General features: G+C 41.8%; 1 protein-coding gene across 2 annotated transcripts in view; it reads left to right on the top strand.

Annotated features, from left to right (window-relative positions):
- The window catches only part of LOC148362074 (lactadherin-like), a 35,656-nt gene extending 23,990 nt beyond the window's left edge, over positions 1 to 11,666 (top strand). For both annotated transcript variants that reach the window (XM_088339505.1, XM_088339504.1), the window contains 5 exons: positions 895 to 1,050; positions 2,034 to 2,178; positions 3,739 to 3,923; positions 6,251 to 6,406; positions 10,978 to 11,666. In XM_088339505.1, coding sequence (XP_088195631.1) covers positions 895 to 1,050; positions 2,034 to 2,178; positions 3,739 to 3,923; positions 6,251 to 6,406; positions 10,978 to 11,121 — 786 coding nt within the window. In that variant the 3' untranslated portion in view covers positions 11,122 to 11,666. The remainder of the gene's footprint in view (positions 1 to 894; positions 1,051 to 2,033; positions 2,179 to 3,738; positions 3,924 to 6,250; positions 6,407 to 10,977) is intronic.
- The last annotated feature ends 2,381 nt before the right edge of the window (positions 11,667 to 14,047 follow it).

Raw genomic sequence — 14,047 nt, 5'->3', positions numbered from 1 at the left:
GCTCACAGGACCCGCCACCAGTGACAGTGACATCATCACTTTAAAAGGAGAAGCGCACAAGCTCCCCTCTTGAGAAGGGGGGTCACGCGGCCAGGACTAAGATGGCCGACAGAGGAAAAAAAAAAAAAAAAAAAATGGGGCGAGGGGTGAAAAATGGAAAAAGGATATAAGGGGGACGAAATGTAAAAAAGGAAAAAGGTGAACGAAAGGGGTAGAGGTGGGAAAAAGGGGAAGACTGAAAAATGTAGGGAAAAGACAAGAAACGGGATAACAGGAAAAGGTATAAAAAAAGGGTAAAAATGACAGAAGGTGGGGTAACAGGGGGAAGACTAATAAATCTAGGAAATGGACAGAAAAAAGGGGGGGACAAAAAGAGTATAAAGATATAAAAATTAAAGGGATGAAAAAGGCAAAAAAAAAGGAAATAGAAAAAAGTAAAGGAAAAACAGACCGTTTTTTGAGTGTCCATATCAAGAAGATAATGGACAATGATTTCATGTCCATCTAGCTAAGCCTCATGTTATGTCAATGAAAGAAATGCATGTTCATAAGAGGTATACTTTGTTAATTCTCATTTTGAATGACATTCTCTACCACTACCATGCCCTAAATAATACACACTTTCCCTTTAACCAATTTAGACTCTTGATCTTCTGAAAAACACGCAAAAAAAGATTTAAACGAAGTCAAACAAAAAGCAAAGGATCAGCAGCCTTTGTAAACAAGTTTGACGTATAGAAGCTGCGCGTGGATTGTTAAAGCAGAGTGGCAGAATTCATGTCAGTTTACAGCAGCCCAAAAGATCAGAGATCAGAGATAGGAAACGTGTTTCAAATTTCCAGCCATTTTGTATGTATTTTCCCTAATATTTATCTGGGGCGGATGATCTTTCAGGTGGACCTGCAGAGGAAAATGCGTCTGACGGGCATGGTGACCCAGGGCGCCAGTCGGGTGGGAACTTCTGAGTTTGTCAAGGCCTTCAAAGTGGCCTCCAGCCTGGATGGAACCACCTACACCATCTACAGGACCCCGGATCAGAGGAAAGACCATGTGAGAGTGCCATTACAGTAACCCCCCTAAGCTTTCACTATTCGGCATTTGCCCCACGATAAGACACGGACACATTATTTTGCAGGTTTGATGCGTTTAACAAGCCGAGTCTCTAGATACTTGTCTGCTATTGGTCGAAAATGCTGGTCTGGTAGGGGTCTGCTTCACGGCACCATAAATATACCAATCGGCTGAACTACTTCCCACAATGCTGTGTTCTCCCTTCAGTTTAGAATTTCCATGGTCCACAAAGACTTGTTTTTTGTGAGTTAGCGGAATATTTTGGGACACTATTTGTTGTATATGGGTCCAAAGGTTGCAGTGATGCTATAGAGAAAAGTAAAAACATGATAACCATGGAAACGAAGCTTGCAATGCTCCAAAAATATGAAGAGGCACCTGAAGTCAAGTCCTATTTAAATGTGACGGCCTGAATCCCAAAATGTCTCAGGACTGCACAGGCCACGATGACCCCGTCCGGCTGGCACCCAGGGGTTGATAAACCAAAAAACCTGTCTGGACCAAGCCGCAAAAAATTAAAAGCCTTATCCCAATTCAGAAATCCCATAATCGCTCGGCACCCATCCTTTTGAATCATGTTTAATCAGCATCTCTGTCGCCATAGTAACGGCTATTGCTAAACAAAAGCCAGAAATTTTTGTTTATTTTTTAATTTTTTCTTTTTTGAGGTGATATTCTATTCTATGTATCATTGTAGTATTCTCAAAAGCCCGAGGCGTAGTTGCAAGCTTCATTTTTTTAAAGATGCTTAGAATTAGCCAAGGCAATCTTCTAAGGGTGTGACAATCCCTAAAACCAGTTTCCATTCGAATCCGCTGTCTCCTTTCCCCTCTGCATCCACCCGCTACTCCGCTTGACCAGGTCAAGTGACGTCCCACCCGAACTAAAAGTCATTTTTTCGTTTCCGTGTCCGTTTCTTTCTGACACCCGTTTGTTTTTTCGTTCCGGTTTTGTCGCCGTAGATATTTACGGGCAACGGGGACAACGAGGGCACCAAGACCAACATTTTCGATCCTCCCGTGGTGGCCCAGTACCTTCGCATCATCCCGGTGGTTTGCCGCAAGGCCTGCACGCTCCGAATGGAACTGGTGGGATGCGAACTGGACGGTAAATCACTTAAAGGGACAGTGCGGAATATTGACTGCCCCCTAGAGGTACTGAAATAAAACAAAACATTGAATACTATGCAAAAATATATTAACTAGCAATTATGATATTTAAGAAAAAAGATGATAGCTGGAGAAATGTGTTTGATTTGTATAGTGGAATATCTACCATGTTTGTCTAATGTCTTGCTGCTACGCAGTGCTCATTTGGCACTGGTTTTCGAACAATGCAGTGCCATCCAGTGGTCCAATATTCCACTAAGGGGTTTGAAAGGTTTCCCTTTCTCTCCTTTTATTTTCTTTCTGGCTTTCTTTCTTGCTCTTTTTCAACCCCTCTTTTTTTTCTCTTTACCTTTGTTTTCCTTTGCTTTCTTTTTCTCCTCCCTATTTTTCCCCCCTGCTCTTTTTTGCATTCCCCTTTTCACTCTGTTTTTTCATGCTCTTTCTCTTTCGGTTGCTTGTTTTTTTTTCCTTTCTCTCCCTCTTTGTCCTTTTTCCATTGTTGTTTTTTTTTCTATTTTTTGTCTTTTTCGCTGTTTTTCGATCCCTCTTTTTATTGTCTTTTTGTTTTCTTTCGCTTTCTTTCTTTTTCTCCTCTTTATTTTTCCCTCCTGCTCTTTTTTCATTCTCCTTTTCACTCTATTTTTTTATGCTCTTTCTCTTTCGTTTTCCTTATTTGTTTTTTCCTTTCTCTCCCTCTTTGCCCTTTTTCTCGCTCTTATTCGATCCCTCTTTTTGTACTTTTTGTTTTCTTTCGCTTTCTTTCTTTTTCTATTCCCTCTTTTACACTCCTGCTTTTTTTATTCTCCTTTTCTCTTTTTTTACATGCTCTTTCTCATTCGTTTTCCTGTTCTTTTTTCCTTTTTCTCCCTCTTTGCCCTTTTTCTGTCTTCTATTTGTCTTTCTCGCTCGTTTTCGATCTTTTTTTCTCTTTACATTTTTGTTTTCTTTTGCTTTCTTTCTTTTTCTCCTCCCTCTCTTTCTCTCCTGCTCTTTTTTGCATTCTCCTTTTCACTTTTTTTTCCATGCTCTTTCTCATTTGTTTTCCTTGTTTGTTTGTTTTTCCTTTCTCTCCCTCTTTGCCTTTTTTCAGTTTTTTTCTATTTTTGTCTTTCTCAGTCTTTGTTTCTCTTCCTGCTCTTTTTTGCATTCTCGTTTTCACTCTTTTTTTTTTCCCATGCTCTTTCTCTTGTTTGTTTGTTTTTCCTTTCTCTCCCTCTTTGCCCCTTTTTCTGTTGTTTTTATGTCTTTCTCAGTCTTTGTTTCTCTTCCTCTTTCAGTCTTTTGGGTTCCCCCCTGCTGCTCTTTTTTGCATTCTCCTTTTCACTTTTTTTCCATCCTTTCTCATTCGTTTTCTTTGGTTTTTTTTTCCCCTTTCTCTCTCTCTTTGCCTTTTTTCTATTTTTGTCTTTCTCACTCTTTTTCTTCCTCTTTTGGGTCCCACCCCAAAAAAAGGGAAAAAAAAAACCTCTTGTCTGTGAACGATGAAGCTATTGGGTCGATGCGATTTTAGCGCCACCTTGGCATCTATAAAAATATGGTCCCCGCCCCCTTTTATTAGGTTGCTCTGAGCCGATGGGGCTGAAGTCCCGCCTGGTGGCGGACGGGCAGATGACGGCTTCTAGCGTTTTCCGCACGTGGGGGTTGGAGGCCTTCTCTTGGGCTCCTCATTTCGCCCGATTGGACAAACAAGGCAAGAGCAACGCCTGGACCGCCGCCACCAACAGCAGATCCGAGTGGCTGCAGGTAAAGACTCTCGGGATGCCGGATGCTTGGATTTTGACCTAAGGTTTTTAGATTTTGGATCAAGTGCTTGAAAATGCTGGAAATGGTTGCCACGTTTCCCGTCAGTCTGACTCTCATCAAGAAATTTGTAAAAAGTGCATGAAAAAAAATGCCACTGCCTCCTACTGGTCGCACCCGGGAGGACAGCTCTATATAGAAAACTGGCTCACTGAAGAGGGCTGGTTATTTTGGCTCCCATAAGCCTCCATGCGGGCAGCACATCGGCGCATTGGTTAGTGCGTATGCGGCACTGTTCAGAGGTCATGAGATGGAATCTCCTGTGTGGAGTTTGCATGTTCTCCCCTTGCTTGCACTCCGGTTTCCTCCCACATTCCAAAAACATGTATGTCGGGTTGATTGGCCTAACCAAAATCTCCCTAGGTGGGAATGAGCGAGTGAGTTGTCTGTCTCTGTGTGCCCTGCCCACTGGCCCAAGATAGCTGGGATGGGCTCCGGTACCCCCGTGACCCTACTGAGGATAAGCAGTGCAGATAATAGATGGATTTATTATCAATAATGATGCACCAAATGATTTAGTCATTTTATGTTTAGCAGGGATCCCTGAAAAAAAAACATGAAATATAAATGAAAATAGTCATCCATTATCTGCACCGCTTATCCTCAGTAGGGTCACGGGGGTGCCGGAGCCCATCCCAGCTATCTTCAGGCAGTGGGCAGGGGACACCCTATACTGGACCAGCCAATTAACATGACATGCATGTTTTTGGAATGTGGGAGGAAATTGGAGCGCCCGGAGGAAACGCACGCAAGCACGGGGAGAACATGCAAACTTTACACAGGAGATTAGATCTCATGACCTCCGAACTGTGCTGCACGCGCGCTAAACACTGCGCCGCCGTGCTGCCCTCTTTTTTGGTCTTCTGTGTTAAAGTCAATTATCAGGCTACATTAGGGGTGTCCAAACTTTTGAGAAAGTGGGGGGCCAATTTGTTAAGCAGAAAATGTGAGAGGGACAATCGAGTTTTTCGCGACTGTTTTCATGACAGTCTTGGAAACATTCACCCTCCGTCAAAGGTTTGCAGTCACAGGACCTTGTAAAAGGCGCCGCTGTGCCATTAAAACTGCTTCCGGTTGCTTCACCTTTTCACAGCAAGCATTTTGGTCTGGCAGTGCCTCTTGATATTCTATTCTGTGAAAAAAGGAACAGTCTCTTGGCAAATGAGGCAGACTGGCCAGGCCAGTAAATAAAAAGATTAGGGGCTGTAAATGGCCCGCAGGCCGGACTTGCCTGCCCTTTTTTCGCGTTTGTAAATAAGTATGATGTCAATAGTTGAGGCAGTGTGGCGGAATTCATGTTAGTTTATAGCCCATTGACACAAAAAGATCCTAGATAGGAACAGCTCAAAATGGAACAAAATATGTGCTAGCAGCAAGATAGCCACCTAAATTTTGGTCATCAAAGTCAACAAGAAAAATGTGCTTTTGTACGGTGCTTGATTTCTTCCTTAAGAATTGGCCTTGAAAGTGCTTGAATTGGCCCATGAAAAAAGGTGTACGAGGCAACTTGAAATGTGTTTTTATCCATCTTTCTTTTTCTCTTTCTCTCTTCTGGCCTCTTTCTTTCTTCTGTCTTTTTCTTTCTCACTTTTTTTCACATTCTTCCTTACTTTTATTTCACTTTCTTTCTCGCTTTCTTTTTAACTTTCTTTTATTCTCTTTCTTTCTTTTTTTCCCCTCACTTTCTTCCTTTCTTTCTCCTCTTTCTTTCTTCTCTCTCTGTGTCTTTCTTTCTTTCGCACTTTCTATCACATTCTTTCTTACTTTATTTCACTTTCTTTCTTGCTTTCTTTATAACTTTCTTTTATTCTTTTTTCTTTCCCTCACTTTCTTCCTTTCTTTCTCCTCTTTCTTTCTTCTCTCTTTCTTTCTCACCTTCTTTCACATTCTTACTTTATTTTCACCTTCTTTTTTCTTTCACTTTCTTCCTTCGTTTCTCTTTTCTCACATTTTCCCTTTTTTCTTCATTTCTCCTTTTCCTTCTTTCTTTCTCTTTTCCTTCCTCTGTCTTTTTCTCTTTTTTCACATTTTCCCTTCGTTTCTTTCTTTTTTTTTTACCTATTCTCATTTTTTCTCCTTTTGTTCTTCTTTTCTCTCGTTTTTCTTTTATATTGTTGTATGTGTGTGTGAACGGGTAAGTGTGAAGCACATTGTAAAGCACTTTGGGAGGTCTTCAGTGACTTGAAAAGCGCTCTAGAAATGCAGACCATTTCAACTTTTTTCTCGCACTTTCCAATCGGGAGACAAAACGAAAACGTCTTTCTTCTCAGGTGGACCTGAAGTCCCCCAAAAAGCTGACGGGGATCATCACACAGGGAGCCAAGGACTTTGGGACGGTCCAGTTCGTCTCCGCCTTCAAAGTGGCCCACAGCGACGACGGCAAGACCTGGACCGTTCTGAAGGACCAGGTCACCAAAGAGGACAAGGTCAGTTCAATGTCACCCAGTTAAGGGAACCCGGAAGTCTTCTAGTTTTTTTACTATAAATTTGTCCTCCATTGCGGGACAATTCAATAATATTCCACTAGAGGGCAGTGTAGTAAAAGTCTCTGCTGCCACTTCAACAGAAGCCTTCCATTTTTTTCCTATAAATTTTTCCTCCATTGCGGGACAATTCAATAATCTTCCACTAGAGGGCAGTGTAGGAAAAGTCTCTGCGGCCACTTCATTTTTGAGTGCTAGGCAGAAGTCGTACTTGTAGTCCATTTTAAGATTATTGTTCAAGAAAATAAATAGAATAATAATAAAGAAATAACGGATTGTAAAAAATCGTACTGATTCCTCAAAAGTATTTTTATTATTTAATAGAGAAATTATAAAATTAATAACTAGCTGATTCAGCTGATGTACTAATAATCATTAGTATTACAAATAATGAAAAATAGAAAAGAAAAATGATTAAGGAGTCATTAATTCACAGGCTATAAATAAAAAGAGCTATAATGAAGTATGAAGTCATTTAAGTATCATAATTGGCGGTAAATATTGAAGAAATAATTGATTGGCTATCAATACAATTTCACAGTCATGTATTCATACTAAATGTAGTATTTTATAGAATTATTTCATAGAATTATTTGATAGGATTGTAAATAAAGGTTATTAGTCATGTAATTAATGGTTAGAGGAGAGAAATAATTTATAAATTGATAACCTGATGTATTATCTAATATTATTAGAATAGGAGTTATACTACAGATAATAGATTCATTGATGTGCTTATAAAGCACAGGCGTCAAACTGGCGGCCCGCGGGCCAGATCAGGCCCGCTAAGGGATTGAATCCGGCCCGCGAGACAACACTCAGAGAAGCGCAAGAGAAAAACGAGCTGCAGGTAGAAAAATGTCAACTTGATGTTGCCAAAGTCAGGTGCCTTGAACAAAGACACTGTACTTGTATCTCTCTCTCTCTTTCTCTCTTTCTCTTTCTCTCTTTCTCTCTTTCTCTTCTCTTTCTCTCTTTCTCTCTTTCTCTCTTTCTCTCTCTTTTTCTCTTTTTCTCTTTTTTCTTCTCTTTCTCTCTTTCTCTCTTTCTCTCTCTTTCTCTCTTTCTCTCTTTCTCTCTTTCTCTCTTTCTCTTTTTCTCTTTTTTCTCTTTTTTCTCTTTTTTCTCTTTTTCTCTTTTTCTCTTTTTCTCTTTTTCTCTTTTTTCTCTTTTTCTCTTTTTCTCTTTTTCCTCTTTTTCCTCTTTTTCTCTTTTTCTCTTTTTCTCTCTTTCTCTCTTTCTCTCTTTCTCTTTTTCTCTTTTTCTCTTTTTCTCTCTTTCTCTTTTTCTCTTTTTCTCTCTTTCTCTCTTTCTCTCTCTTTCTCTCTTTCTCTCTTTCTTCTCTTTCTCTCTTTTTCTCTTTTTCTCTTTTTCTCTTTTTCTCTTTTTCTCTCTTTCTCTCTTTCTCTCTTTCTCTCTTTCTCTCTTTCTCTCTTTCTCTCTTTCTCTTTTTCTCTTTTTCTCTTTTTCTCTTTTTCTCTTTTTCTCTTTTTCTCTTTTTCTCTTTTTCTCTTTTTCTCTTTTTCTCTCTTTCTCTCTTTCTCTCTTTCTCTTTTTCTTTCTACCCTTCACGCTTTCTTTTCTGTTTTCTCTCTTTTTCTTTCTCTTTAATCTACTAGTCCGGCCCCGACAGAATGTTTGTTCTATCGTGTGGCCCCCGAGTTAAAATGAGTTTGACACCCCTGTTATAAAGTATATGAGTATTAAGAAAAGAGCAATATATATGTCAATCATTTTAGCATCTTGCTAATGAATAAAATAAAAAGAAAGAATTATTTTTGATTGACCCTTCTTATATATAAGTATTACAAATAAGGGTATACTGATAGGGTTGGTTGGATCCATGAAGCACATGTGTGGTAGGGGCAGCATTTTCCGTGGTGCGTCTTGGGCAATTGCAGCCCGGCGGCGCCCATCCCTCTCCAATCCAACAAACGCTTCCGCCCGGTCTCAACCCGGGAACCTTTCGCGTGCGAGGCCGATGCGCTAACCACTGCACCACGGAAACATTTAGAAATAATTTGTAAAAATGATTGCCTTATAAATACAATGCATCAGGGCAAAACATACCGATGGATTCAGAGTCATTTTAATATATTATCAAAAGAATTTATAATAGATGTACAAAAATGATTTCAAAATAAAACTAATATTCACATTTCATGACGGGTTAAAGAGAAACATACGTATTCAATTTCAATTGAGTCCACTTTAGATTATTCTCAATTATTATGATTATCTTTTTAAAGGTGGTACAAAGAAAGAGGATGAGGATAGTAAACGCGATTAGATAAAAATGTGAACAAATAATAATAGTAAAAGTGATTATTATTTAGAAGTGCTTTTCATGATAATAGAATCGAAAGTTACCCATTATTGTGCAAAGTCTGGCTTGGAAGATGGGCAGGGAGACCCCATTGTTTTCAGAGTCGGCCAAAAAGGTCGTTCCGCCTCACAAATATGATGTGAAAATTCGGCTTTACTCAAGCCCGGTCCCTCAAATCAAGTCCATCGGTCTGATTCGGGGTTTTTATACCCGAGGCCGGGTCAGGTTGGCTTTTTTTAAGCCCAATCTTTCTTGTAACCCGAATTTTTATTTCAGCAGACTCTTAAATTGGCATCACTTATAACCCCCTCCAATATTTCCACTCCTGCCTTAGGGCCCGGTCACACAGCCGTTTGCGTCTGTATCGCGGGTAAAATTTTGCGTTTTGTTTTTTTTGCCCGTGGTTGCCCGCGATGGAAAATGCGCAAAATTGGCCAACCCGCTGTTCATCGGTGTTATGCCCCCAAAACACGCCGGCGAATGTTCCGCTTCCTCATCGCGTCATTTCTGCGTCATTTTCTCATGTGGACCACGGGTATAAAAGCTCCCGAGCCGGTGTTGTGTCCAAATCCGACTCATACGCAAAATCACCCCCCCCCCTCACGTGAACGCGCATTCTCACGCTTTTGTTGGAAGCGTGCATTGACGTTGGTGACTTTTTCATCCGCGTTAACAAACGCATTTTGTAGAATACGATCGCACTTTATTGTTTAAATAAACGCGTTATATAGACTAGGATCTCCCAATTGTTATAATTAGCTCGCTTTATAGTTTTGATAAGCGTTTTATATAGAATACGATCGCTTTCGTTGGAAGCGCAGCAGAATGCGCGTTCACGCGAGGGGGGGAGGATTTACCGTTTGATTACGTTCACAACAAAAACAAAGACGGAATGGTTTAAGTTGTATTACATTCCCAACAAATCCAAGACGAAGTGGTTTTGGTCATATGTTCGCCATTACATTCCCTAAAAGTGAGATAAAACGAGGTAAAAGTGGTTGTAGTAGCGAGGGGATGCAAATCTCGGCAGGGATGTATTTCTCGGCATAACACCGGGCTGTAGAAATCATAACCGCTCAAGACACAGTCCCGTGAAGATCAAGATTTCAAGCTATGGCACCGAAGAAGCCGATATGTTATTATTGTAATAGTTTTTCATTTTGATTTTATTATCTTGAAAATAAATGTCAAGAAATAAAAATGGATTAAGACGAGGTCACTACGGTGACAAAGATCTATGTCCACCCCTTGATGTCTCGAGCACAACTGACGTGTGCTCGGCAAATCGCGCTGTATATACGCGGAGAAAGGCGTTTGACGTCACACGCGTAACACGCTAATTTCACGTAATAACACCGCGATACAGGCGCAGAACCTGCCATTACCGTGCTCCACCCACGATTACCCTCTGAAATTTCCCGTCCTACCCATGTGTACCCACGCCCTGGCCGCGGCCAGAGCACGTCGTTCCGCGTCATTTCCGCGTCATTAACCCGTGTGCCGCCCGCGGTTAACACGTTTTGAGCAGCGTGTGAATTTCCGACCACGAGTAAAGCACTGCTGTATCTCGTCTATATGGAGGTCTCAAAACGTCCAACAGCACCTGACAGCGTCTGCTTCACGGCCAGAAATCTCTGGCCGTGGTTCAGCCTCAATACGCCCGTGCAAGGCTGTGTACCCGCGCTCTTAAGAATTGAGCAGCGCAAAACTTTTTCGCGCTGCCACCCGCGCGCGAATTTCCGACCTCGTGTTAAGCACCGCTGTATCTCGTCTGAATGGCGATCTCAATGCGTCCAATAGCGTCCGCCTCAAAGGCAGAAATTTCTGGCCGTGATTCAGCCGCAAACGGCTGTGTGACCGGGCCCTTACAGACCCCACTAATTTCAGAAAATTCAATTTATCCTCCTCCGACCCTCTAGTCACTATGGGTGTGCCCCAGGGCTCTGACCTGGGGCCTCTTTTCATTACCTACCTCCTCCCCCTAGGCCATATTTTCCTTAAATCCAACATTTCTTTTCACTGCTTCACAAATGACACCCAACTCTCCCTTTCCTCCAAACCCATCTGCACTCTCTTTCCTATCAGAAATAACTTCTTCAAATCAATTGAACTCACCTTAAACTGTAGGGACCGCCCGTCATTGCTTTTCTTTTCCTAACATTGATGATTATTTTTTTCCCCTCGTCAGATCTTCCCCGGCAACAGCGACAACAACGTGCACAAAAAGAACCTTTTCGAGCCGGCCATCTTTGCCCGATTCGTGCGCATCCTGCCTTGGGAGTGGCACCAGGGCATCACCCTGCGCATGGAGCTGCTGGGATGCGAGCAGTAGGCCGGACCACCCCGCCACGCCCCGTTTTTTGTTGTATATTCGTACCTGTGCCTGCACTGCCTCATCCTTAGTTCTAGAGGGCGCTGTCGTTCCCCAAAGGGGGTTTAACCGCTCCGGATGTATATAAACTGTTTCTATAAATGGTTACCACGGCGACGCTTTCAGCCGAGTTATGTATTTTAGACGTATCGAGGCGTTCCCATGAGCGGCCCCCTCCCCTTCTCGAATGCTACTGAGACATTTCATCCACTTTGATGGCACTTTTCATATTTTTGGTGAGAGAGAAAAGCGATGCCGAGGTAAACCAAGATTAATCCGCTCGAACCGAGGCCCCCCCCCCCTCAATCGACACCATGTAAATGAGGAATTATGGGTCCATAACCCCGCTTATTCGTAAAAAATGCATGAGGGGGGTTGCAGAAGACAGTGGAATAACAATGCTTCAATTCTCTTCCTTGTTGGTTTTGTGAAGTGTTCCCAAAACTCTTTTCACTTTTGTACGGTTAAAAAAAAGAAATAATAAATGTTTGGATGTTCTCCATCTAGTTTTTGACTGATTTCATTGTTTTTTCCATTTAAAAGGGGAAAAAAAGCCACGCCAGGGTTCATTTTTGGCTGTTTAGCATTTCCTGGTCCCCAGGGAAGGACTAATCCGGCAGCATCTTCTCCACCTCATTAAAGTCCCGTCGAGGTTTTTGGACTCCACGGTGAGTTTACCGTATTTTCCACACTATAAGGCGCACCACAAAAAAAGTCTTTTGGGATATGCCGTGATTGATCAGTCAAAATCAATCCCTCATCACCATCGCATTGAATGCGATGAGAATCGAACCCGGGTCCCTGCAGGGAAAGTGCCGGATCCTATCCACTAGAATACCATACAGATGTATGAAGAGGCATAAGGTCTTCTCATGATCACACTATTTGTAGTCATTGGGTTCAGGCTGCTAGACTATTGTCAGACATTAAACCGGTTTGTGAACGGAATGACGATACAGGCATTGTGGGAAGTAATTCGGTCGTTCTGAACTGATGTAGAGAACAGCATTAGGGAAAGTGATTTTCATACTTGTTGCGCTCCAGGGCTCCAAATAATCTTACACCATATTTTTTTTCTTTCAAACGTGTTTATATTATGTAGTTTAACATGTGTTTCATTATATCATATATATTGTTCATGAACATTTTGTTGTGAGATCCTGAGTTGCTCGACATGAATGAGATTTATTATAAAAAAAGTTAAAAAATGAAGTCGCTTGGACGTCCACTGTAGAAGGAAAAAATACATGCAAATAAAATTAAGTAGAATTTTCTTACTCAAATTAGTCATTCATTTTCTGCATTAAATTATTGTTGGTAATATACCGATTAAAGGGATATCCACAAACCCGTCTTTTTTTCATGTTCTCCTTTTTTTACTTCATTTTTTTCTTAACTTCTTTATACAAGATCGTAATTCGTAATATAATGCATCAAAGCAAGTGAGCCGTCGGAGAGCCGGCTCTCTTGAACGAGTTGAGCCGAAAAAGCCGGTTCTCTAAAAAGAGACGGACTTCCTTTCACTACAACTACCACATGAAATCCGATGTTTTTTAAGACCACGTGTATTTCAAATTCACCCCTGACCGGAATGATGCATGATGGGAAATCCTCAGGCGGCATGTGCACAGTAGCATCAAACCGCTCGCTTCCTTTGCAACGAAAAAAAAACATACCGAGATAGAGGCTACCGCGGCGAACTGGTTTGACTTCATTGATTTGCCGTTTGGTGATAGTCACCCAGCCTTTAGGGATACTTGGTATCGTTTCCGCATGTACCCCGTTCGACCGTTTTAAAGTTTGAAACGCAAGACAAAGGGAACCAAGTGAAACCGACGCACTGTGATTGGCTCACAGCGTTTGAGGGCGGGCTTAGCCATCGCCGAACCGTGAATAATAAGCAACCTCGTTCTCGGTGGTCGAGAATCGTTGTTTTCGCCGTTGATCTGTGATTTCGCAAACACGGTAACGACGCCAAGTTCGAAAGGCACTCGTTCGAATTTCAGGCCAGTTTGTGGCGTTCGGGTGCACCTCATAGTCGGGAAAGTACGGCGCTGTCGGTAATGAGTACTGTCTGGGGTGGCGGGGGGCGCCGTTTCATCCTTGCCGACGGTGAAACGAGATGTCAAGGGAGGGGGCTCCTTTTTCTTCTTCTTCTAAGCCTTTAACCTCTGGAGCAGCTTTATTGACTTTGCGGTGGTCCTCGGGGCCAATTTCTGGTTGTGGGGGAACATCGGTGCTGGAAACGGCTCCAGGTTAGAACAACCAGGGTTGGGTCGGGTTACTTTAACTGGATTACTTTCAATGACTTTTGGATTAGTCCAATACCAAATATGCTCATAAAAGACAAAAGAAACTAAATAGGAATCAAATGATGACTCACAACACGTGGTAAGCTTTCTCTCCTGGCTTTGATCTCCGGCAAAACGAACATCAAATGCGACGGAAACAAAATGAAAATCAATCCAAACAGCTTTTTGCCGTTCCATGGATTCTGTTACTCCCCAAGTCTGTAAAATTTAGTAATTTTATTCATATTTAGTTTCTTTTGTCTTTTATGAGCATATTTGGTATTAGTAATCCAAAAGTCATTGAAAGTAATCCAGTTAAAGTAACCCTACCCAACCCTGAGAACAACTCTAGTTCTCTGGGTACGCTCTTCTACGAAGAGCAGGGGTCTTAAACTGGACGACAGTGCTTGAAATGCTTGAATTTTATTGCTGTGTTTTCAATGACTGGAAAATGCTTGGGTGAAGTGCTTGAAATTGTTGCCTTTGCCATGTTACTTGGCCGTCTGACTGTAGCCTACTCGATAAATGAAGACAAATGGAAAATAGGGTAGGGGGATGACCTCATGTGCGGTCCTTTCTCAAGGTTTCTTCATTTT

This window comes from Urocampus carinirostris, chromosome 7 (assembly GCF_059441175.1).
Source record: "Urocampus carinirostris isolate Australia breed hairy pipefish chromosome 7, RoL_Ucar_1.0, whole genome shotgun sequence".
Classification (NCBI taxonomy): domain Eukaryota; kingdom Metazoa; phylum Chordata; class Actinopteri; order Syngnathiformes; family Syngnathidae; genus Urocampus; species Urocampus carinirostris.
This window is presented reverse-complemented; position numbering and strand designations above follow the sequence as displayed.